At 36.3% G+C, this 26,017-nt stretch overlaps 1 protein-coding gene across 1 annotated transcript; it reads right to left on the bottom strand.

Annotated features, from left to right (window-relative positions):
- Positions 1-1,889: 1,889 nt before the first annotated feature.
- LOC129282127 (uncharacterized) lies at positions 1,890-26,017 on the bottom strand. The gene is made up of 19 exons (XM_064114639.1): positions 25,940-26,017; positions 21,321-21,409; positions 20,706-20,781; positions 20,005-20,122; positions 19,167-19,345; positions 18,527-18,754; positions 17,758-17,898; positions 16,804-16,944; positions 15,740-15,886; positions 14,275-14,751; positions 13,675-13,821; positions 13,119-13,256; positions 10,660-10,788; positions 9,931-10,059; positions 8,789-9,178; positions 6,133-6,255; positions 5,279-5,398; positions 4,236-4,396; positions 1,890-3,697 (listed from the first exon to the last, which is right to left on the bottom strand). The coding sequence occupies exons 1-19, from the start codon at positions 25,977-25,979 to the stop codon at positions 3,323-3,325; spliced, it is 3,348 nt and encodes a 1,115-aa protein (XP_063970709.1). The 5' UTR covers positions 25,980-26,017; the 3' UTR covers positions 1,890-3,322.

The raw sequence follows: 26,017 nt of genomic DNA, 5'->3' as shown, positions 1-26,017 counted from the left end.
AACAACAAAAAAAAACAAAAAAAAATTATGAAAGGGGATTTTAATACACATATTATACTCATATATGATTAGGATTCTGAGAGGGGATTTTATTTTTCACACTTTTTTCTGAGAGGGGATTTTGCTACTTAATGAAGTTGAATTTGTTATAGGACAAATTTGACATGCACAAAACAAAAGAATATAAAAAAGGGGTTCGTTACAAAATGATGCTGAATGCAATTTAGCATGCCTACTAGATTCCAAGGACCATGTTACAGTGCTGCACTTTACATCTATACAGGTTGTATGTTGATTTTGTTTGGCGAAGTGTTTATCATCTTCCTCTACAAAGCCACATATTTAAGTGTTTAGGACTATCATCATGATTGATTTTTTCGTTATTATTTAACAAGAAGTGAGTTTATAGTTTTTCTCAAGAGGAAGTGCCCCTTTTAAATGTCCCACTCTGACTATCGTGAGATATGATATCTCGCTATCACTCGCTTTCCCTTTCTTGTATTTTTTTTCATACCCTGATTTATGCATGAAAGTTTTCTCCATCTCCACGTTTCAATTTTTCCTTCACTATCTCTTTATTCCATTAATATTCAATATTTTTAATTTTACATAATTTCGTATTCATATCCATACATCATTATCACAATCTTTTCCATTATCATCATTACTTTTCTAACTCATCGTCATCATAATCACCATCATCATCGTCGTCATCATCATCATCGTTATCATAATCACCATCGTCATCATCGTCGTCGTCATCATTAGATTATCTATTAAGCCTGGCGCACACTACATGATCGGGAGCGATCCATTTCAAAGAAATCGCAAAGCATTTCATAATTATGAACATTCTAACCTAAATCTCAGCGATAAAAGTTCCAAATAGTGGTATGAATACTAAAACCGATTTATATAGAAGCCAATTCAATTCCAATTTGTAACGGCGTCATCATCGGCTGTGACTTGAAAGCTGATCTGGACTCCGCTCCGACCACAAGGCCTGTGGAACATGTAGAATTGTCATTTAGTATTCCTAGCATCCGCCGAACTTCATTATGGAATGATTTTGATTTTACTTGGAATTTTCACGCCGTAGTCGGATCATGTAGTGTGCGGCGGACTTGGAGCAACAGTCAACGCATCATTATTATCATCCGGTAGCTTATACAGAAAAAAGGGCAAGGGCACATCCCCCGGGCTCCAAAGACACATGGTGCGAAAACAAGGCAAACAAACAAAAAAGACAAATGAAAGGGGAAAAATGGGGGAAGGTAATTCGATGAACAAGGACAAACTTAGCGCGAACTTGCTACGTGAGGCCATTTTCCGCTATCATTATCACCACCACCATCATCAGCCGTACCATTATCATCATCACCATCATCACCACCACCACTAATACCACCATCGTCGTCCTCATAATCACCACAATTTACCACTATCATCATCGTCATCATCAACATCATCATCATCATTATCATCACTTTCATCATCATCATCATCATAAACATGATCATCTTCAATTTGTCATCACCATCGTCATCATCATAAACATCATCTGTGTCAATTGTTCATCATCATCATCATCATCATTACCATCGTCATCATCATCATCATAAACATCATCATCTTCAATTCGTCGTCACCATCACCATTATCATCATAAACATCATCATCCTGATCACCATCATCATCATCATCCTGATCACCATCATCACCATCATCATCATCATCATCATCATCATAATCATCCTGATCATCATCATCATCACCACCATCATCATCATCATCCCCAAAATCATTATCACCAGCTTTTTAATACATTTATATCATTATTTTGTAGAGTCTAGAATGTGCCCGAATACACTCATCAAAAAGGAACAAGCTTTCTCAGAAAAATCACTTTATTTTAAAAAGATCTATCATTAGTATAAAATTAAAATACACAATACTTTGAACATGCAAATTTGTAATAGATTTCTTTTCTATCGTACATGAAATAAACTTAATTACTCTCAAACTATAAAATACTATCTATAAGTAATAGACAACCTTACCACGTTTTGCCCTAGTAAAGCAATATCACAGGTTTAAATGAAATTCAAAATATTGTTGTTTTTATTTAATCAAACGTTCCCTGATAACAGGTTTGAGGGACTGTATAATGCATTACTTTTGTGATAATAACTTTGTAAATCTTTCCGACATATGAAAACAAACAAAAAATATATTACTGTCTCGAAGGCACTTTATTGGATACTGATTGGTTTTAAGCGTGTATAAAAATATGAAAGGGCGCAAACATAATATATTTTTATTTCAAGATGTATTGTTAACTCTGCTATTTCTTTACAGGTAATATCAAGAAAAGGTAATACAAAGGTTTTTAAAAAAGAAGAAAAGGTAATATAAAGGAGTGAAGAAAAACAAAAAGACGATGAAGAAGGATAATTAGAAGATAAAACGAAAAAGAAAAAGATGAAAAAGGATATTAGAGAGAAATATGAAAAGAAAGGAGATACGCGAAAGAAAAAAGAAGAGGAGGAGGGGGACGAAGAACATGGTGAAGACGAAAATTGAAGAAGAGAAGATGAAAGAAAAAGAACAATAGCAATGAGAAGAAGAAGAGAAGATGAAAAGACAAAGGTTGAGGTTGAACTGAGTGAATTGGTAAAAAATGACTCGCCAGTAATCTGCACATTGTTATCATTTTATTGTCCTTTGTCAAGTAATAAAATATGAAAAAAATTGCACTAAGTAGTACCTATTGAATGCAATTACAACAACGTCACTAGCAACCAAAGATCTTTGAAATATTTGTTACCATGGTTACCGCATAACTGAATCCTTTCCATCGATATTTATTATGTAATCTTAAATAAGCACTCAAATGCAAAACGCACATTGAAAGTTTGTCTAGCAATCACGAATTCTTTTAGTTTTTAAGATACCCTGCCATGTATAAAAGGTATTCCAATTTCATTCTTTTTATTATCATAATTTCGTATAATCTTTCTACCTAAACACACACCTGAACGATGACACCTCACACATCCCAACACTATATACTGCGATTCCACCACCCATTACGCAATTTCAACGACCTTAATTATAAAACATTGATTCTGGTGACATAATAACATTCTACACAAACTCGTCAACGTTTACATCAAAATGAGTATTGTGCTATCAATTTGTAGCTGTTGTCATCATCGTCATCATCATCATCTTCATGGAGGATATTCCAACCATGCTTTTTGGATCGTTAACTTTGATCACTGAGTTGTATCACAAAGAAAGATGGTATGGGTTTGGTTTGTCACTGGCGGACGGCTGCTTCGTCGAGCCCTTCCATGATAGGTTCTGTCTCTCGGTTGAGGTTGTTCCGTTTGGCCGCCTTCTGGATGGCCCGGAATTCCTTCTCCTGCTGCTGACGTTGCTTCAATGTCTTGCGTGCCCTCTTGAGCGATTTGATCTCTTTGATGGTCAGGTTCCCGTCGGTGTTGAGAATCAGTCTCTGGACTTCATCGAGGCCAAGTGCAACGTATCTATCCTCCTGCCGCTGCCGTTCCACCAGCTGTTGCTCTGCACGCTGCTCTTCCCTCTCCTGTTGTTGTTGCTCGAGCTTCTTCTGTTTGGCGAGTTTTGCTTGCTTTATCTGTTTGGTCGTCTTCTTTGCTTTCACTGGTGCAGTCTGAAAAAAGAGGAACATTCTGAATCAGCGATTCTTCAAATCGATCCCAAAGAATGGACCTTAGGAACATCCATTGCAAGAATAAGAATAAGCAAGATAGTATTCCACTTTGAAAATTTCGCTGATCTTCAGGCAAAATGCTCGAATATCAATATGTCCCAATTCTAGCCATACATGTAACATGCACAATTCATGAACTAAATCTGAGTTTGTATTATGATTTGAAAGAGCTATTCGTCACTTTGAATTTGATCGAATTGAACATATCATCAAACTTCAATCTCATATATTCACTTGTAACTATTGGAACATGCTACATAGTATTTGGCTTTTGGAGCTAACAATATAATGTATGAGTATCCGAATTTTCTAAAAATGTCCCCCATACCTCTCCTATCATGCCTAAACAATTAATACCAGTATTAATATAGACGAATGTGAATCACTTGGAGGTCTTTCCTTTTATGGCCGTGGCCGTACCTCACTCCGATTCAAGAAGCTATATAGATGGAAAAAATGTGATTAGACTTGGACCTACCGTTGCGGCTGGTTGAACGACGGTGACGTTGTGGTTTCCTGGTCTGTTGTCGTCGCATAGGCCGCAGCTTGGAGCACAGAACTTCCTCATGAACAAGGGACTTCGATTGCACCAGCCTTCCTTCCTCCACTCACGGCACTTCCGGTGGACATCTCGACATTCTGTGGTGATAAAACGAAATGTATTTCAGACGATTTTGGAGACCGGTCACTCCTGTTCAGAAATATTATTTGAGATCCCTTTAAAAAAAAAAAGATTGAAGGGATAAATCCCCATTTAGAAAAGATGGAGGTCTGTTAATCTTAAAGAACAAAAACAATACAAAGAACCGTCAAGAGATGAATATTATCCAAAAAACGTCCAAGCAAGACTGTACAGCTGAACTTGCCTGAATTCTTATACTTTTTATCAATTTCTTGAAATATTTGAGGTAAAAAGAATAACATCTGACAAAGTTTAGACTGATATTGTTGTCCATGTTTTACGGCATCATCAGTATCCTCGAAGCTGGGCTTGGAGTAGGCCCTATGTTCAATGACAGTATGATTGTAAAGTTCGCAACCATTGGTCTTCAATTTGACAGTATTTTATGCCTACAGGTAATGGTAATTATGTGGTGAAATTTTGGTCACCGATTTAACGATTTCGGTCGCTAGCCTCACTCTTGGTTGCCGATTCGAATTCACAACTAAAGTTGCATAATATGAAAACTGTCAGCTTTTTGATAACGTCATCACAGTCACATTAGCAATCAATAGGCGCGAACATCACAATCAGGATCTAACTCTTTGACCCGGGGAGCGTTGGCAGTGTAACGGTACACAGCGTATTCACACGGTCGACTAAGTGATTCACACTGTTGAAATGCTCAAATTTAACAGAGTGAAGGTCATTTTACATTGTGTTCAACACTGCGTACACATTGTTGAACAGTGTTTTCTTTCCAGAAGGGGTTATAACACTCCTTCAAAATACATCTATCGAAATGTCTCTTTCCTGAAGCTGTTCAAATATACAGTCCTTGCTATATCATCAGTACATACCTTCTACCTCTCCGCAGTGTCCACAACTCTTCTGACATTTATCTCGCAACCCTTCTTCGTTGGTAAGGCAATGACCTCCTCGTGCCCACTTCTCACAGCCAGGATCTATATCAACACAGGCTGTAAAAAACGTTGATAATATAGATCATCATTGTCTCGTCAATTAGGCCTACTGTAAATATGGCAGTTCTGGCATTAAGGAACTCCCAGAAATAAAAAATAAAAACGGAAGATTGGTTAAAGCGTAACGGATGAGAAAGAATGATGTACAAACGATAGCAAAGTAATTAGACGGACGGCATTTGTTATTCCGAGAAAAAAACCGATAGAATAGTAAAAATAAGTTCCACATCCCTCTTCAATAAGATACCTCATTGACAGAAAACCAAGGGATAATATTTCTGGCTGTCGAACTTGCTCATCACTCCGTTTTGTTGATGAACAGTCAAGGAGTGCTTTGTTTACCATACCACACGGACCTCCAGTAATCAGTGAAACGCATTTGTTTAATGAATATATATATAATATACAACAGAGAACTTTGTTATTCCTTTGATATTTCCTTTGAGATATCATATTAAAGGGCAGATATGGAACTTTTCAGTAATGAAATCCCCCGTTTTATACTGTCCGACAGAATACCTTTTTTCATTCTCTCTTCAAATTGTGTTTACTCATTCATACCTGAATGGCACTTCACATGAGTTGCATCAGAATTAAGAAAGTGCAGATCATATAAGCTTTATAATGACGTATCGTTAACTTGTCAAATTTGTGATTATTTTTTTTTCTGGGACACAATGTATCATACTATTATTTTAAATGATTTCTTAAAGGGATAAATTGGTTCATACTCTCTTCCTTGGGACACCACTTGCAGCTGAGTTGGCAGTTCTCCTGCATGTAGCCCTGGTTGACGAGGCATCGGGTGGTCTTGGCCCACGTTGGGCACTGAGGGTTCCGGTCCCTGCACTCGCCTGATGGTGGGGATGAGTTTTACACACAAACACAGAACAGGTGGGCGGGGTTTTGGGAGGGATGGGCGTGGTCAAATGGGGAAGGACGATAGCAATGAAATAGATAATTGGAGAGTATGAGCAGCAAATAGAAATGGATTGGTTGAGCGCGAGAGGTGGGCGAGAAGACGGAGAGAAAGGTAGGGGGAGATAGAAAGAAAGAGATATATACAGTTAGAAGGGGAGATGGAAAGTAATGATATAAGAGAGAATTGCAAGGAGAGTGTACAAAGATGAAAGAAAGGTAAGAGTCAAGTTCGAATTTGGAATTTTATTTGAGAAAGGTGAGATGTTTGAGCAAAGCGCCACATAATGAAACAACATGATGGAACAAATACAATTTGAGTGAGGGGGGGGGGTTACATAGCGATAGAATAAAGGGAAATTAAGAGAGAGGAACAGAGAGAGAGAGATAGAATGACAGACATATCAAAAGAGACAGAAAGACATACAGATAGAGAAAATAAAGAGAGACAGAGAGAGAATAGAGGAAGACAGGTAACAACACATACAAACAAGGGACAAAAGAAAACATAACACAATATTAAAACATTTAATTTCAGTTTACATTATATAATTCAGTTACAGAAAAGATATCTCTCTAAGTAATACTGTTTGTTCACATTGTCATGTAAAGTTATCAAACTGTATATTTTTATTCTCCGATATCAGATATGAAGACTTCTTTTAAAAAACAAATAAATTATATACCTGTGATTTTTTTCAAAGAATGTATTACGTTGTAAGTAATATAAAGCGTTCATTCGAGATCACGTTATAAAAACATCCTGAAAACTGTCTTTTGAAGCATCTAAGAATTAACAATCATGCTGGATCAAAATGCAATTTTAAGCTTGATGCTATGAAAAAAAAACCATACATTTGTTTTGTCTAAACAATCGCTAAGCTAAACTAAACAGCTAAACTCAGAAAAAAAATACACTGAAATTCAAAGGAAAACGGACATAATCGAAAATATCACGTGCAAAATAATATAGAACCAAAGTGATACTTTACGTCCAACGTAATCAAAACATTTATAACACATGCGTATTTCCTTCAAGTATTCACCAAACACACGGTACACAACATAGAAAGACAAATGTGTCCCATAATACATCAGCAACATACGAGTAGTTTTACCAATACACAAGATACACCATTCACGACACAACACATCTCTTACATGTATATCAAAAGCCCGCCTCAAATTGTGCGATCCACTGCTATCCAATTCGGAAATAATTCGCAATACCATTAAATCTAAGCATAATTATGACTGCTAATTGAATCTCTCTGCAACACACCGTATGTTTAGCAATGGCCGATCTTACTAAATTTATTTCCCAATTCGCACTGCAGTAGATCGCAGTATGAGGCGGGTTTGGGTAACGATTATATCAGTTAGTTTTACCTGTGAATGAATGAATGAATGAGGGGTACATTAGTCTGGGCCTCGATTAAAAAGAGTTGAGATTATGGTAACAGTTTCATTATAGTATTGGAATGTCTGATTTAGATAAGTTGCATGCTGAGGCTGTTATCATGGTAGTTACCATAATGGTAAAGTTATTTGACACGGGCCTCTTAACACGAACGTTGCAATTAATGACCAATCACGATCATTTTTGCGTGGGTATTTTGTTGACAATACTGACCAGGAACCAATCAGAATTGTTCTTTTGTATTTGCAATCCCTAACAAAACCGTCGTGTTATGGGGGGTCTAGACTGGTTAAGGTGTACTTTTGTCATATTTTTCTTTAAGATGGAGCTAATGGAAAAGGCAAATTAGTATAGGAGGAAAAGAACAAAATCATAGTCATAGAAAAGTTGGAATGTGTCATCTTTGCAAATACTGATTAGTGTAGGAAAATTTGGCAGCTACATTTGTCAGAATTAGAATAAGCGTATATTGTTTTTTGAAGGGATATTAAAGAGAGTGAATTAATAGATTTTTAGGAACACAGTGAAAAGGAAGAGTATGATGTATACCGTGCACCCAATCACAGGCAGATATATGATGAAAGATCAATAAAAACAGATTCAGCGTTCACTGCAAAACAAACAAAACAATGAAGAAAATGATTAATAAAAATTACAACAATGCAATCTACAATATAGTACTTCATATTCATATTATTTTCCCAGTTATTTAGTGTTTGTTTACGGGAGATATTTTAGTTGTCTTTTTCATTACATATACAATTTCATTACATATAAAGTGAAGTACTGGTTCGGGGAAATTAAACACACAAATCATTCAATTATGATCATAAGGACACTCGGGCAGTTAGAATAGAAATGTGTCCATTCACAATTTGAAGATTGATGGGGACTGTTGACAACAGTTTGCAAAAACACTGAGGAAAAACTACTGTACCCATTTACATTTCACTATATTTCGGGCAAGAAAAAGTAAAAATGTTAGTTCACACTCCTCGTGCGGCGGGTTTTTCTGTTACGAAATCGACGTTTTCTTTGTTTTTGATTACGTGTTTGATTTTGTCCACTTGAAGTGAGAAATCGCCCTCCTTTGCGGTTGAAGTTGCGGTTATCAACGCTGTTGTTGTTTGAATTAACGTTACTTTTGCGGTTGACGTTTATACTGGAGAGCCGTAACCGCGAACGCAACGACTGAGACGGCCGTCGCTTCGATGCCGGTAAAAGTTCGTCTCCCGTAACCGCGCCGTTCTGTTCGCTTTGACTGTTACCGGCGTCCAGTAAGGCGGGATCGAATGACCGGTAGCGACCGCTTCGTAGGGTGTTCCCAACGCGGCAGAAACCGCAGCTGTATGGACAGACGTCATTCATAAACCTCTGTCTGCTGTGGCATTGGCCATCGGCAGCATACTGCTGACATCGTCGGCTTCTGTCTCGGCATTCTGGTGAAAGGAAAAGAAAGGGAATCAAAATTAAAAAAAAAGATCCCGAGGGAAGATCATGAAATAATTATCAGTCCTGTGTGGGGTTTACAATAATACAATTTATAGAAACTTGACCACAGATAATTCAACTACCATAACGATCACGGAAAGCTTCATTGGCATTACTCGAAGAGCTCTGTGAATATTATAATAACCACTGATAAAAAAGATACTATACTTGTTCATTTATTTGTAGTTTTATTTATACAGGTTAGCATTGACAGTTTAAGAACTGTAATAACAATAACTTTCTTGAATCAGGGGCTATACGGTTGAAGCTTGACAATATATTTACATTTTCATTCTGTAATAAAATATTAATTTAATCTCCTAGAAATATGAAAAATAGGCATTGCATTCCAGAAATCAGTATCCTTGAAGATTGATACTGTCCGATTCGTCTAACGATAGAGGTGATATTTTGATTTTAAGAATAATCTTATTACGCTGTCAGTAATAATCAGGTATCCAGTCTATCAACCCTTCACTAAAAGGAAGTACTGCAAGAAGATTAATATACCTAATATATCAAGTTACTACATTGATTAGAAATATGAAAAGGTTCAAGTCTTAAGGAAAATTTAAGCAAACGCTGTTAAACCATGTAGGGAAATCGCCTACAGGCGACAATATACTTCAAATTAATGTCAAACGAATATATCTTTGGAAATTACTTATTTATTTTTTGAAACTTTGTTTTGTGGTCATACCTTCAAATCGATCCTGTTTCTTACATGTGCCGCAGCTCAGGGGGCATTGGTAGGCCATCCACCCACGGTTAGACCGGCACTCCCCCTTCAGAGCTAGCTCACGGCACCTCTGCTGAGCATCCATGCACGCTAAATTATGAGAGAGGAGAAGGATGTAATATACATTCTCGAAAGAAATCGAATGTATATTATCATAAGTTTGCATATTCACTGTCTGAAATCTACATTCAAAAGAAGAAATCAAGTAAAGAATAACACTCATTAGATCGAAGAAAATTCAGAGATCATAATTCATCGATTTCAGAAGGTATATTTAGATCTTTGTATAATTCCATTATGATTGTAACGAATGTACGTCAACAATATTCAATAATTTTTTTTTTCTTCTAAAATCGGAGAACCAACTTGAGATATAAAAACTTCCATATTGCTCACACATGGATGCCAACGTACAGCCTTATAAAGAGCCAAGGTTTCTATATTGTTATTACGTCCAAAAGAAATTCAGAAACATAAAGCGTCTAGCTAAATAAAACAAAGTCCATAATACTTTATATTTATTGTTTTAAAATCATAGGCCTAATCAGGCTTTACTACAACGATAAGCAGCAACTCTGTCATGACACTTGCACAAGAATTGAAAATACGATTGCTACTTCTTGAATTTAAAGATATAGCGAATAACCTCGGAATATGAATTTTCCTAAGTGAAAATCCATAGATTCTTACATGGTTTAATTATCGGCAGTGAGCAGAAATCACAACTCTTTTTGCAGTGTACTCGCATCCAGACATGGCCCGAATCGCAGTTCCCGGTCTTCGCCCAGTGTTTGCAAAACACATGGTTATCTTCGCAACCTGCATATAGAAAATAGCAAAATAATAATTGCGGCCGTATAGAAAATATAAAGATAGATGATTCCATTTCAGTCAAGTTTTATTGACAAAATGACGCCCCCTCAAACCAACCTCCCACAAAACACGGGCTTGAATATTGTTATGAAAACAAGCATAACATTGCTGTAAAAAATGGAAGTGTGAAGGCAATTAACAGTTTCAAAACCAAAACTTGAAAGTATTTCGTATCTGTACAAGAAACAGTTAATGCCTTTTATTCTCAATGCTCCGATTGTTCTGGAACATAAATTATGCATTTCTTTGGTATTAAAACAATGTCAATTTATTAATAATGATGATGGATTTGTTGCACTCATTTATTGTATTAAGTTTGTTTTCTTTATCGATCCAAATCATCCAATCCATCCTTGTTCAGTGTAGTCATATTATGACAATAATCACCTTTCTATTTTCAAATAAAATATTTCATAAGTTCAGAATCAATTTTTAACAATGATTATTTTGATCCGTTTTACAACTGTTTAAAAGGTGTCTGTATCTGGTTAATTTTTCTAAATTCATATCACGCAGTGCATGCAAGTGACTAATATCATCATCATGTTCTAAATTAAATGTTATAATCTAAAACTGGATAACACTACATGTATATTAACACTATAAAGTTTTAGTGCTTTAATCTGAGAACTATGTACTACGGTCACATGCAGGATGATTTCGATTCTACCGGATTTCCCTTTTTTGTGATACTGACATTTATCCAGCATAATTCAATTCATTTTGTAGGTAGTAATAAATCAAAATAAAATCAATTGTAAGAAAAATCATAAAGATTACTGTTCCCCATATTTTCAGTTTTTGCATGAGTTAGTTTCCTCTCCAATGTTTTCATTTTCCTTTATCAGGTAGAGTGGAGTAATTTTGTTTTCCAATGTGTCTTTCGTAACACTTTGAATGTATGATTGTGTACAGTAAAATCCAATCAAACAGAGTATACCGAAACTTAGATATCAAAACGAAGTGGTCTGTTTCGATATCGTCTCTTAGGTACAACTTCACAATCATTAACATCAGGATTGCTATGTGATATTTTTCAGAATTACATGTCGGATAAAACGGAATTGTGTTTGGAGGATTAGCAAATTTGAAGTGTTCATTATATTTTTGTTGTATTTGAACAAAGAGATGGTGGCTTTCATATTCAAATCAATTTCCTTTGGTGCATTACTATTTCTAGTATATTGAAGGCTGTAATACCTACCATTGACCACCAAGAGCAATTATTGCTTTATGGGAATTTTTTTTCTCACAATTTGATCTAAATTTTTATCATTTTATTTCTTTATGAGATATCCTTGATACTATATTTTAGTTTTTGAAACTGGCTCAAGAATTTTAATGACAAGTTTCTTTTGAAAAGACCCCTGATATATATGCATGTATATATATATATTTAGGACTAAGAACTGTTAAACTACAATCTAAAAATATTAGTTTTTAACTCCAAACCTTTTGGCTAGTAAACCATGCAGTGTCAGAGTCCATTGTTAACCAATCCATGACCGAAACTATTTGGGCGATGACGAACTCGACGATGATTCGAATTACGATGTTGAAAGCGATGAGTCCGCACTCCATATCATGCATCTCACGTCCTTCTTCCTGGTGTTTATTGTCAGTATTATTATGACATCATCATGACGTCACGTTCATGTCATCAGATGTGAGGGAATGACTTTAGTGGCGTCATGCCATTGGTTAAATTGGCGTTCATGCACATTCAAGTTTATGGACGATGATGATGATGACAAAAGCTGTTAAATTCCATCACTCTATTGAACCGTAGTGGGTGATTTTCAAACAATTAGTGAGTCAGATATTTGTATTGTGGCACAAATAAAATTTCATCTTTTAATTTTTTTTTCACAGACTTATTTCAATCAATAAATAATCAGTTTTCAATCTCTTCGCACAATGTATTAATCATATCAAATACAGCCCAAATTATGAGTAATCCAGAAAATAATTTAGGCATAAACTTTATAGATGTCTAAAATTTATGTCCTTCCCAAAATATATTCATAAAAAATATAATACAATATTAAGATCAGTTTAAAAGACGTGAATCATTGTCATTCTTCATTAATATGACAAACATTTTCCTGGATGTCACACAATGAGCTGCAAATGTCTAAAAATGCACATAGAATGAGTGAAAAAGAAACCTCCATTCTATCAAGAAATCTGCCACGCCCACTACGGTTCTTTACAATCACTGTGGGTGGGGTCACTGCAGGTCATAGTATCGACCACGCCCATCCGATGCTGCCCACCCTCAATCTGTTCTGCGGTTGGTTGCGGTCCACACAGGCCACAGCTCTGCGGACATTTGGCCACCATCCACTCCGGGTATTCGTCACATTCCCCGATCATTGCCCAGTACGAACAGTTCCGATGCCGGTCAACGCATGCTAGAAAGGATGGGACGAATTTACGAAAACGAAAAAAAAAAAGAGTCCGTGAACTAGATCGTATTCATTTTTAGATGACTTCTGAAATGAGGTTGGGGGAATCAATAATGGAACTTGTAAATGCAAAGCGTGGCAAGTGAAGATAAAAAAAAATGAAGATAGGGATCATAATTATGAACTTCCAGAAATCCGAAAAGTAAAACAAATAATTGAAACGGTAGACACCTTAGAAAGGCGATATGGTTCAGCCGTGATGAGTTTGAAAAAGAAATGTCCGTACATTTGTTCCGAAATCCTAATCACATTCACTATAATATAGAGAATCAAATAAAATGGAGTCAACTGTACAATATTTTTCTGATCGATCTAGTCAATTGTGATATCTGCAAGAAAAAACAATGCAAATCAAATCATTTACCTGGCACGATACCGTTATCGCCGCATAATCCACAACTGACAGGACACTTAATCGCCATCCATTCCGGGTTGGTCATACAGTCACCGTCCGAAGCCCATGAACTACATGTATCATGTTCATCAACACAACCCTGAGGCTTACTCCAACCTAAGAATATATGTAAAAAAAAGTAACAACAAATATATAAAATAAAACAATTTCACGAATTGATTGACATCTACAATAAAAATTCACACTTTTGAATGAGATCAAAGACTGAACAACTGCATTTAGGGCACTGATAAAGCATGGTTTATTTGTAAAACCATTACAGGCGTTAGGCAGCAACTATGTCACAATTAATCATACGGTTACCATAATTGTTTTTTGTTGTCTTTCTCTCTAAGAATAATGCGTTTGTACAATTGGAAGTTTTTGCCAGGTTTTTGGAGAAGAAAATCAACATCGTGGCTGAAACTTCAACCCATGATCCTCTAATTTAAAATCTAGAGCCAGAACCACAATACCACGACATATTCACATTCTGAATTATCTTGATGCATCTTAGAATACAGAAGGTCATTCAAATATTATATTTGGCTTATGCCAACACCGGCGTACCTGTTGAATTTACGGATCCTCCATAGAGCTCTCCCTCTGCATGACTTTGACTTCCAATCCTTGTGTTTCCTCCAACTTTACTCCCTTCATCCGCGTCTGAATTCCTTTCATCATTTATCCTGTCTCCAAAATCCTCTCCTTCACTGGCTCCCATTTCATCTTTCCTTCCCCTTGTCTCTTCGCCGCCCACTCGGCTCGTTTCGTCGCCCACTCGGCCCGTTTCGTCGCCCAAGACGCCGATTTCGTCACCGACTCGGTTGTCTTCGTCACCCGCTCGTGATGTCTCGTTGGTGGCGACTCCACCTTCGGCAGTCACGCGGCTTTCATCGGCCTGGTCGGGGATGGTTACAATCCGATGGCTGCACCAAAGACAGGTTCGCCGGCAACGTTCGGCCATCCATTTTTGCCGATCCTTGCACATGTTTTGCGCTGCCCAGAGAGCGCAGTCCATCGTCGTGTCTTGGCATTCGTCCGAATCTATATACACCCATCATGAAGAAGATAAGTAGCATGCAAGGGGTATTTGGGAATGAAAGGGAATGTCAAAAAAAATAATATCATAAAATAGGCCAGGGGTAAGAATATATTCGCTTTTACTCGATTTATTATGAAAGGAAAAGCAATTTGATTAAGCAGTGAAAAATAGGGGAAAACATTATTTTGTATTTTCACTCTCTAAAACGTGACTACTTTAGAGTAAAACCTAGAGCAAGGTATTATAAATGAGGATGTGCTAGGCAGGATTGTTATATGAATTTTACAGATTGAAGCTCAGGGAGAATATTTCAGCCAGATTTGTATCAGTTTACCAGCACCAATTATGATAAGGTAGATCAAAGATTCTTTTAATTAAGCATTAAAGGTAGGCAGTGAAATTGAATGGGATTTTAGAAATTAACTTAATGATGAAATAGCTCCGACTTTTAGGAGTTTGCCACAACAATTCTTGGAATAATTTCTGCAAATATTAACCATAAAAGCCGACGCACACACACATCCTTACACCCCACGCACATAAACACACACAAACCATGAAGTATGATTCACTTAGATGTCAATATCAATCTGTATTCAATTTTCTATAGTTACCGGTAACTTGAGAGAGAAAAGGTCAGACTGTTCTGTGAGAAATATAAGTTGTTAAGAACCTGCAAAGAAATATATTTTTTTTGTATCACGCAACATTTAAGATGACAACGATCCTCAGTCACCCAACATTAACTCAGTACAGATTCGCAGACACACTCATCAAAAATAATTATTCGCATCAACACTTATAAGAGAGAGAGAGAGAAAAAAAAAGAATAAATGCCTAACTGATGCGCATTATGCTTTAACATTCCTCATAACCATTTACATGCAATGGACGAATTTTCTTCGTCTCCAGCGTGGTATGCTTTGGAAGTCGCAATGGCAGACGACGACTTCTGTGCGATCGGTTACCGATCTATCGGCGTTGACATACCGGTATCGATAATGATTCTGCCGTCCCCGCCAGTGCAGACACGACAACTACGTCTGCAATGCTTCTTCATGAACTTTGCATTGCTGCTGCATTCACCCAGCGTTGCCCAATCGTAGCATAGAGTGTTATCGTCTTGGCACGCGAGTCCTGCAAAATAATGATACAAAACAAAAGTAAATGGAGTTGATGTGGAAATAAAAGGAATTGCTTTTTTATTTTCGAAATACAGGAGTTTCTATCATGAAGTAGAGGAACAATCTTGAGTTATTCACATGTTGAAGCTCATATTTTCAACCACTTATAGGATAGGATGGGATCGTAAATGTTGTCACGCGACCCAGAAATTGAAGGCAAATAACAATCCATATTTCATTCATCATCCCAGACAATGATAGTTTAATTAAATCACGAAAAGCAGAAGACGGATCTTCTCTGTTCGAGGACCTGTTGCAGAAAGAGTTGTGATCAAACGAAACTCTAAAAATACAATACAACTTAATTTTCAACATTTACGACTTGCGAATGATTTTTTTAGTGTTGTATTCATACACGACCCTTTATGCAATAGACCCCCTGTGATAAATTGGATACCCAGTCATAACAATGAGTAATTCATGATCACAGCATATTTATTTTTGCATGGCATGATTGGTGCCGAAAATTACCCTCAATCGAATGTTTTTTTTTTCGCATATCATACGTTTCCTCATATAACTTTCCCCTCAAATCAAGGGGAGGTGATATTTTCAGTGTTCATTTTTTTCAGATGCCACCATTACCCCCCCCCCAAATCAACATCTTGTGATAGAGGAAATGAGGGCAAAGGGAAATTATAGCATTATGTTTAATCTCGTAATTTATTCTGCATAATAAGAAGAATGCAAACAGCATGGAAATTTCAATATCTAACAGATTTGAGTATTTTGGTTTGGTTTGGTTTTATTTAACTGTATCGATATCAAAACTATGTAGAGTGTAAAAAATGAAGAATGATTGCAAGAATAAACATGAAATAAATATTTAAAAACTGTTCTTCCTAAAGTTCCAATATGATTTTCACTCACCGTCTTCTTGTCCCGTTTCAGTGTCAACGGCCCTGCATTGTTTGCAGCTACGACGACAGTTTTGCAACATGTAAGCTGGGTTGCGTTCACACTCCCCGATCTTAGACCAACGTTTACAGTTGGACGTTGTGTCAATGCAGGCTGGAACAGTGATATAAATAAATCAACATCACCAAAGAAAACAATAATTAAAGAAGTATAATACTGAAAACACATACGAGCAGTAGGCTACATATATGGGCAACTAAAACATTATGATGTGTCATTACCATTTTTTGCGTCAAATATAAAAATTCAAACAAGTAAAACATACAAGCTTCCGAATGTCTACGACCCGATCATCGACCATTACGTCACTAAGGTCAAATCGGGTCACATCGCTGACGAAGGTTGCAGTTAGCAGCCGAAAATTTCGAGGTAACTCTTCGTTATTTTCTGTTTTTTGTGTTGTGAACCAAAGTTCAACAAAATCGTTAGGTAAAACCATATTCAATTTTTTTCGGGGTAATGCTACGAAAGCTAACCTCGAATTTCTGCGAGTGTTAATTGCGAAATTGATATATAAATGTCACTTCTAATTGGAACTGAATTTACTTTTATTGCTAACACTATGGCGGAATTTGATCATTCAAATTCTTATAACTTGGACTCTTCATATCAAATGCTATTAAAACCCCCTCCTAAATCGGATTTTAAATAATTATTATTCTCCCCCCTCTTTAGTAGGTTTCCATTTTCTTCTTCTTTTCTTTCTTTTTTGCGCATTACAAATGTACACATTATTATTATTATCATTATCTATTCTATGCACTAGGCTTATTAAACTTCGCCTCTCCTTTGTATATTATCTATCTTGATGAGCAAAAACTTCACAGCGTCTAACATTTGCAACTGTAGTGAATCCGTCACCCTTCCAAAGGTCTACGGTGAAGGGAGGAGGGGGGTTAAACTTACCGAGCCCGTCACCCTTTCGGAGAGCTATAGTGCATCTATCACAACTGAAGGGACAATATTTTGTCATCCACTCCTTGTTAGCAGAACATTCCCCCATCATCGCCCAGATCGGACAATAGTACTTATCCGAGTCTTCGCATTCTGAAATGTCAAAACCAATGAATAGGTCTATTCAATATGTAATTAGTAAAGATATTTGATAGGTTTTTCATGACTCTACGAATGGCAGGAATATGGTTGGCTAAATGAGTTTCGAAATTTTATTTTCATCCATGAAGATCGAAAAGTGCGGCGGCTGGTTGATATTTTCCGGTTGATTAACGATTTTAGTGTTTGTCAAGTATTATTATAGCGGCCACAATTCAAACCAACGTTTTTGAAAAGCAATATGATGAAAAAGTAAAACTCTGAGCTCGCATTTTGCCAGTACTTTACGGAACAATTATATGAAAAAACAAAACATTTATTGACTCATCTCACTGATGGTTTGTTAGTTTATGAATTTTTTCCAAAAACAATTCTTAAGGTGCATCCAATTATAATCCGTTGATAAAATAAATTGAGATATGATAAGCCAACACTAAATAAAAAAACCTATTAACAACCAAAATTTACACAAACATTGTCAAAATTGAAATAATAAGCAGCAATAGTTTATCTCGCTTGCAAAATATGAAATTGAATGAATGAATGTACATGTACTAACAGTAAGCCACACTCTTTTCCCCTTTTAGGAATCAGGTCATCAAAAACACAGAATCGCACTCACGGCCGCATTTGTAGAGCAAGTTGATCCTATATATATCGATGTGACTGAAATCGTTCTGGTTGCCAACATCACCGATCTGGTAGGTCGGGTACCTTGGCCCGATGGTGACCGAATTACCGTCCTTGGAGAACGCTGTCAACGGGTAATGCATCAGGGACAAGAAGTCGTAGCCGGTGCCGAGGGTCTGCACCTGGTCGTTGCTGTACTTACGGAAGTTGGTAGTGAATCCTGGATGGGGTAAAGGGTGGGTGGATCAAAGCGGGGGGGGGGGGGGGGGGGTGGGTAGAGTGAAAGGGGGGCGTGAAGAGATGGATAATGGGGGAGTGATAGTGAGGAAGAGTTATTGATATGAAAACATACAAGAATATTTGAAACATTAATCATAAATAGAAATAAAAATATAAAATATATATTTCATGTACAAAAATATCTAAAATATATAAAACTATACAAACATAAAATATAAACTTTTAAAAATCAATTTTTCGTTTGGCAAATAGTCATGACAGTGCACAGCTCCAAAACAGAAAGGACTAGGAAGGTGGGGTAACAAAAGACAAAACCGAATATTCGGGGCAGTTCTAATGTCGAACCCTTTTGATTCTTAAATTACAAATAATTTTATTTACTGAACTCCCACCTTCTTTGATATTCTGCCAGTAAACATCGATGTACCCATCCCTATCCGGTCTGTTGTGTTCGTGCCTGAAACCGATGGCGTGCATGAGCTCGTGCATGATGACGCCTCGACTACCCCTACAGGTACCCGACAACGAGATTTTCTGTCGACCACCCGTCCGTCCGACCATTGACCAACAACTAAAAGGGATTCAAAAGTATCAAGTACATCTTGTTAAGATATGAACATATTCCATCTTATCAATAGTTAATGTAACCAGAATAAAATGTTGATTGAATCTGTCGAACTTTGTTCCTGGGACACGTTTCAAATTGCCGATACACGTTACCAATACCAAGTTATAAAACGCATGTTTCATCAATACACATTTTTCAAATAGTTCCATTTCATTGACTGCGAGTAGTCCTGTAACACAGTGATTTTGGTTTGGTAATATACCTTATGAAACAGAACCCTTATCCTGTTCACAAACATATAAACACTTAAGTTCGAAGCGGAAATCTAATATTTGTTTTCCCTGTTAAATTTAGCAAACCATCAGTCAATTGTATATTAGGCATTCAAGGAACATTTTCTTCGATTTGCTTTTGAAAGCACCGAAGTAAAAAAAAAAGTCTATTCGAATAGAATAGTTTGATGCACTTTAGTTCAAATTCGCATTGAATAACTACCATTCATTTCCGACAAATTTGACAATATTTTATGTTTATCATCGTTGCATTTTCATTTTCATGACAACATTTGCACCTATGTCATGAGTTTTAGGCGATGTTATTAATTAACGACCTCTCTCGTTTTTTTATTATGATTTGTTTCTCCTAATTTTTCCTTTCCATACCCTAAGTTTTGTGTAAAGAAGATATAATCCCTTTCGATGGTTCTTGGGACGAATCGTATACAAGTCTTCTCGTGAAATCGCTGCATACCGGCTAGAATCTGTTTCTTGTGATTAATATCTAAAGAAAAAATAATGAGGAGAAAACGATTAGAAACACAATTGCGAAAATTCCAGAACATTAAATATATGCTAAATCAATTGTTGTTACTACATAAATGCGTTTATTTACCAACGCCTGTACATATTACCGTATGAGAAGGTGTTTTCTTTTCAAAATTACCTCAAATTTTCGGCCATTATTGTACACTCTAAAACCTTTTCTAAATGTTGTATTTACCACTTTAAATGGTTCGACCGAACACTTAGATTGTTGGATTCAGCTTTATGCAAGGTTGGATATAACATTTGAAATAGGTTGTCACTCCTTCTACTTTTCATTTTTAGAGTGGAAAAAACATGTATGGAAGTGTGTATCATTATTTTTTAAATGTTGTATGACACCTTTCAGAAGTAAAAACCCTTCAATAAAAAAGTATGAAGTGCAATATTCTGTAAATTAATTTGTGAAGCGTATAGAGATTATGAAAATTATGCTACTTACAGGTACTATATCATCATCATTATCATTACTAAATGAATTTTGATTCGATATTAAAAAAAAAATAATATTGTAAAAGCCAATAAAAAGATGTTATACTTACTATAGTACCCGTCGATTACATAAGGAATAGCACCACCTGGCCATAGACTTTCACGATCGCGGAGAGCATTACGTTTCTGAAATTCATGGATTAAAAGTGGATCGTTATCATAATTTGAGCAAAATGTGATTAATTTATACTTAATCAGAAACAAGATTAGTAAACACCAACATATTTGTAATATGAATGTCTAAACATGATATCGAAATGAATTCCAGCGTATTAAAAAAAAAACATTTTGGGAAACTGTGAAGGCTTGAAAGGATTAATTTTGCTCGGGTTATCAAAATCTCTATCTCATTAAGTTAACCAATGTACTTACAAAGAGCTTTGGAATCTTATGTTGTTATTTTCAAGATAACATATGAATTATTATATAACGTTGATGAATAATAAATCCTCCATCATACATATTCTTCCTTGCGGGGATTGAAAGAAATATCTTAAACTTTCATAAGAAGAGGAATTCGACGGCCTCTAACAGAAAGTACTGTTCTTATACCATTTCTATTATTTGATCAATACACATTTATTGTTTCTCCTACTGGAATGATATCTTATTTGATTTTATTCGCCTTTCTTGATTAATTTCGATGAATTTGAAGATAAGAATACCTTTCTCGTTCCCTCTTCCTCTTGCCCGTCATTAAATTCAAAGATGTCGGCGTCGACAATGTGTCCATTTTCACCAATCTCCTCTCCCTCTGCAAATAAGAAAGAAAGAATGAAAACAAATCAAATATAAAGCGGACAATTTATATTGGATTGTCGATCATCTCGACGCGTGTGACCTTCAGCTGACTTCAATTAACATTGCTTTCTCATTCTGTCTTCACATATCAAATAAACTTGATAATGCACCGGAACAAAACAGAAACAAACATCTCTTCGATGATTCTGCAGCTGTGGCACCAAAATCAAATACATTTCACCCACCATGGATGGCGATTAATTGTACACTCTCGATTAAACAGCTGTTTGAACTTCATTGAAAAATGCGTCTCATCGACATGATCTTGGTAATGGTCTTCGCCTATATGTAGAGGAAAGTTCGCCCATGTCCAGATGAAGAGGACTGAGGAATGGAGAAATACAAGTCAGGTCATTGAACTCAGTGATGGAGACGATACAAGGTAACTAGATCACCACAGAACCACATCAACGACAACGTATTCACTTGAACCTCATCTCTCCCAACCGTCTCGATCACTTTCTTTCCGATGTCATCATCTTATTAAAGGAGAATGAAACCCTTGAAACCAGCTGAATCCATATCAAAGAGAAAAATCAAAGAAACATATTGTTGAAAGTTTGAGGAAGATTGGATGAATAATAAGAAAGTTATGAGCATTTGAATATTGAGATCACTAATGCCATGTAGATCCTCCCATTGGCAATGCGACCAAGGTCTGTGATGTCACACACGTACAACTCCCTCATTACTTTAGTACTTATTTCACTTATATTCTCACTTTTATAGAGTCTATCACAAGGTGAGGTGTTCTCTTTATGAGAGGACAAGTACAGAGGTTTCACAACATTATATCATTGATGAATCGTTTGTCATATGATTAGCATGAGCAAAAAGAGATGTTTTGGGGTATATTTTCAGTGTCCAAAAGGGGAGAGTTGTTCATCTGTGACATCATAGATCTTGGTCGAATTGCCAATGGGAGGATCTTCATAGCATTAGTGATCTCAACATTCAAATGCTCATAACTCTTCTATTGCTAGTCCTATTTTACTCAAACTTTTGTTGATCTTATTCTTTGATTTTTCTGCTTTCACAAAAGCTAACTTGCTCCAAGAGTTTCATTCTACTTTAAAGCCGACTTGTTTTTACTTTGTCTTAATTTTTTAGCAATATTTGTTTCCATTCTCTTATTACTTTTTCTTGAATGGATTTTCGATATATTTGTTCACATTCCATTGCTAATCCTTTTATTTCTGATCGCCATATCTCTTTGTGGACTTAAATATTGTCTAAGATCTATACCACTCTAAGCATTCACCCTCTAGCAATCTCTCATTTCTATATGTAGTTTATATCTCCTCAAATTTAAGTTTCTCTTTATCTTTTATCTTTGTTTAATAATCTATATAACTCCATATCAACATTTCATCTTTATATTTCATATTTCATATCCCTTTCTAACTGCATTAGCTAGTCATTCAAATTCCCCAGCGATAATTTCTTCCATCTGACTTATAAGGTCCAAAATAGTTTTATGTGTTTTGAATAAACGTCTCCCGGCATGCCCGGAAAGGGACTTCTTCACTTCTTGCAAAGTACGAAGAGTATACGCGAAGATTTGATGTACCCCCTGACATGCCTGAATGAACTATCTGCTCATGGCCTGATTCTTACAGATTACTGGTGCGAATGAGATTCAAATCGAATAATGAGAATAATGAAGGAATGAGAAAAGACGGCGAGGTATAATCATCTTAGCCAAGGACGAGCTTGTAGGGTGGTAGACGATATCCAGTCAACGAATTTACACTGGTGAGATATAGATATTCCATTTAAATACGCCAGTTGATTGTCTGGCATTCTCGAGATACAATTCTAATGATGAATGACATGAAATCAAATGGCTATGTGTGCATGAACATTGAGGATAGTTTTTGTAATCTTGTTTGTTGTGTACCATTATATTTAGGGTGCACTAGTTTATGGATTATTGATTTTGTCATTTACTTTGGTAAATTAGTGAACTTTCCGTCGCATTGACTACTTCTTAAATTCCATACTATAAAATGGCTACCATGAAGGTCTTTAGAAATTGAATAAGCGTGCCACTAATTCATGAAATTCCACATGGGGGAGGGGGTGGCACCGTGATGTTTTGATTTTGATTGGAGGGAGGGGGATAAGACGAGTTACTTGCGACGTCATATTTTTTCTCGAATGAATTGTAGGGTATTTTACAGTTACACGGCTCGTATATCTCCTTGTTCATGTTGTTAAATGCTCTTCTTTCCTACTCCCTTCCCCTTTCTCCCGTCTTTCCCTCTTGTTCATTAATTCAAAAGTCTTGGAGAAGGGTTACTAATAAACATGGTGATGCCAATCCGCTATGCAATACGACCAATGCTGCTACTTCTCATCATCCTATATAGAAAAGCATCGCCGACGCTAACGCAATGGTTATCAGAGCAAAAACGTAATCAGAACCTTTTAAATTTGAATTTGAATTGATTTTTCATTCTCCTCCGGCTCTTCATCCTCCTCCTTTTTCTTCTCCGTCTTCTTCGAATTCTTCCTCTTGTTCGTGTTCTTCTCATTTTCTTCTTCTTGTTCGTTTCATTCATCTCCCATCCTATTAGTTTCTCGTCATTCTTCTTTCCCCCTCCATTCTCTAACTCATTCACCCTTTCCCTCTCCTATACAAATATACTGACTTTTACCCTTTCCTTCCACAATTTTCTCCATTATCGACATTTCCATCGATTCCACCTTTAATTTGGAATCATCAAGAGTTCAAATAGCCAGTGAAGCGAGCAACCTCTCGAAGCATAGCAAAACCAGGTACGGTATACTAGTTGCAAACAGACGGGGCTTCTTGAGGGGGAAACCGCGCCTCAGCTCCCATGGAGAAGACATGGGTCAGTTACCCAAGCGACACTGCAAGCCCGCTAAGTTGCCACCGAGTTTAAGGGCGGTGGCAAAATTGAAAATCCACTTAAAATTACGAAGTACAGTTTAATCTGATCTATGAATCATGAACACAGATATCAAAACGGATAAAGCCCTTTTGTCCCAAGTTGGTTGTGTAAACAGAGTTTATATCAACCAAATATTTATCATGTTTATAGCTCGCCCCTTTTGCGTTCTTTTCACGCAATACAGGCGTATGAAATTGGCGTACAGTATATTTCCTCGGGGATAGTTTAGCCTACAATCCTTTTCTCAGGATTTTGAATCCAAAGTTCCCAACGGCACTTTACAATATCTTGATATTTTCTTCTTTTGTCGCAATACTATTATCGTGAGAAAGTTCCATTGGCTGGTTCTGATCCAGAGTAAATAATTAGGCCATTTGTTATTAATGGATTATATAGATTAAGAACATATCAGAAAGAATAAAGAGATAATCGTATTACTTCTAATAAAGACACCACTGAAATATATCTTTTGATACCGAGTCCCAGCAAGCAATACCGTATCACATTTTACATCAATTAAGTTCAACAACACACAATAATAGCATTAGTCGACCTTTTTGACGAGGTACAAATTTAATCAAAACATCTTGAGGGTAAACTCATCTTGACTTCTTAATCCGTCAGGGCGAAACATATTGACAAATATTTTTTTGAATATCATTGTCTGAATAATGCATTGCCAGACACATACTGAAGATATCCCAGTAATATTCAGAGAGAGAGAGAGAGAGAGAGAGATGTATAGAAATAGAGAGTCGTGCTCGTCTGAGACATGTATGAATCGCTCTGGGATGTCCATACCTCAGAATTACCTCCAAAATGATTAAATTAGGTCGATAAATTTTGAAATTTGCCTTGAGCTATTCCCTGATTGAAACACATGAGCTCGTGGAATATAACATGAAAATAGCAACCTCTTTAATTTTACTTTGAAAAAAAAAATCATTTAGTTTTCACTGGGACTTAATTTCGTCAAATCAGGCGCATATATCATCATATTACCAGGCGCTGTTTCATTTTAATTTTTTATATTTTCGAATTTATTTTTTTATTAATTTATTAATCTCATTATTTATTTACTATTTTTGTGGCATATCCTGGGCAAAAAGGGGGTTTGTAATATCAGCCGGTCTCCTTCGGCCTGATGATAAAACAAATTCAATTGTTACCTGAGAGAGCATAGCGACCGAGCGAAAATAATTCACTTGTATTAAACAAACTGTTTAAGAATACATTTTAGAACAATTTCATGTATTTTATCCAGGGCCTGTGATTTCATTTCGAGAAGACTGGCAATCAGTAAGGGGGGGGGGGCTGCATTATTACCCTCTGTAGGCGTTTTCATGTTAAAGTTTCCTATTTTCGAGAACAATATTTAACATTGTAGACTTTTGTACAACTAGAAACACAACTTGTTTCTATAGCACCCCCTGTGCAATAGTCCATGTCAGGGATTAAGACCACTTTTCTGGAACGAAGCAAACTAGTCTATAAGAGAACACTCTTTTATTGAAGCAACTTGTCAAGTACTGATATTTGATTGAAAGAATAGACTTTATTCTTACCTTCTTCGATCCCTTTATTTTCAGCTATAATATCCAGCATACCATCTATCACGATCTCGGGTGACTCAACGGGGCCTG

Source organism: Lytechinus pictus, chromosome 2 (genome assembly GCF_037042905.1).
Source record: "Lytechinus pictus isolate F3 Inbred chromosome 2, Lp3.0, whole genome shotgun sequence".
Lineage (NCBI taxonomy): Eukaryota > Metazoa > Echinodermata > Echinoidea > Temnopleuroida > Toxopneustidae > Lytechinus > Lytechinus pictus.
Note: the sequence above shows the minus strand (reverse complement) of the source record. Positions and strands in the feature narration are given on the sequence as shown.

Coding starts and splice junctions, on each gene's coding strand:
- LOC129282127 (XM_064114639.1), bottom strand. CDS start 25,979: ATGCTGGATATTATAGCTGAAAATAAAGGGATCGAAGAAG. Junction 19,346..20,004: donor TTCTTTACACAAAACTTAGG/GTATGGAAAGGA, acceptor AATCCCTTTTAG/TTGTTGGTCAATGGTCGGAC. Junction 9,179..9,930: donor GAAACAGGATCGATTTGAAG/GTATGACCACAA, acceptor TCCTTTCACCAG/AATGCCGAGACAGAAGCCGA.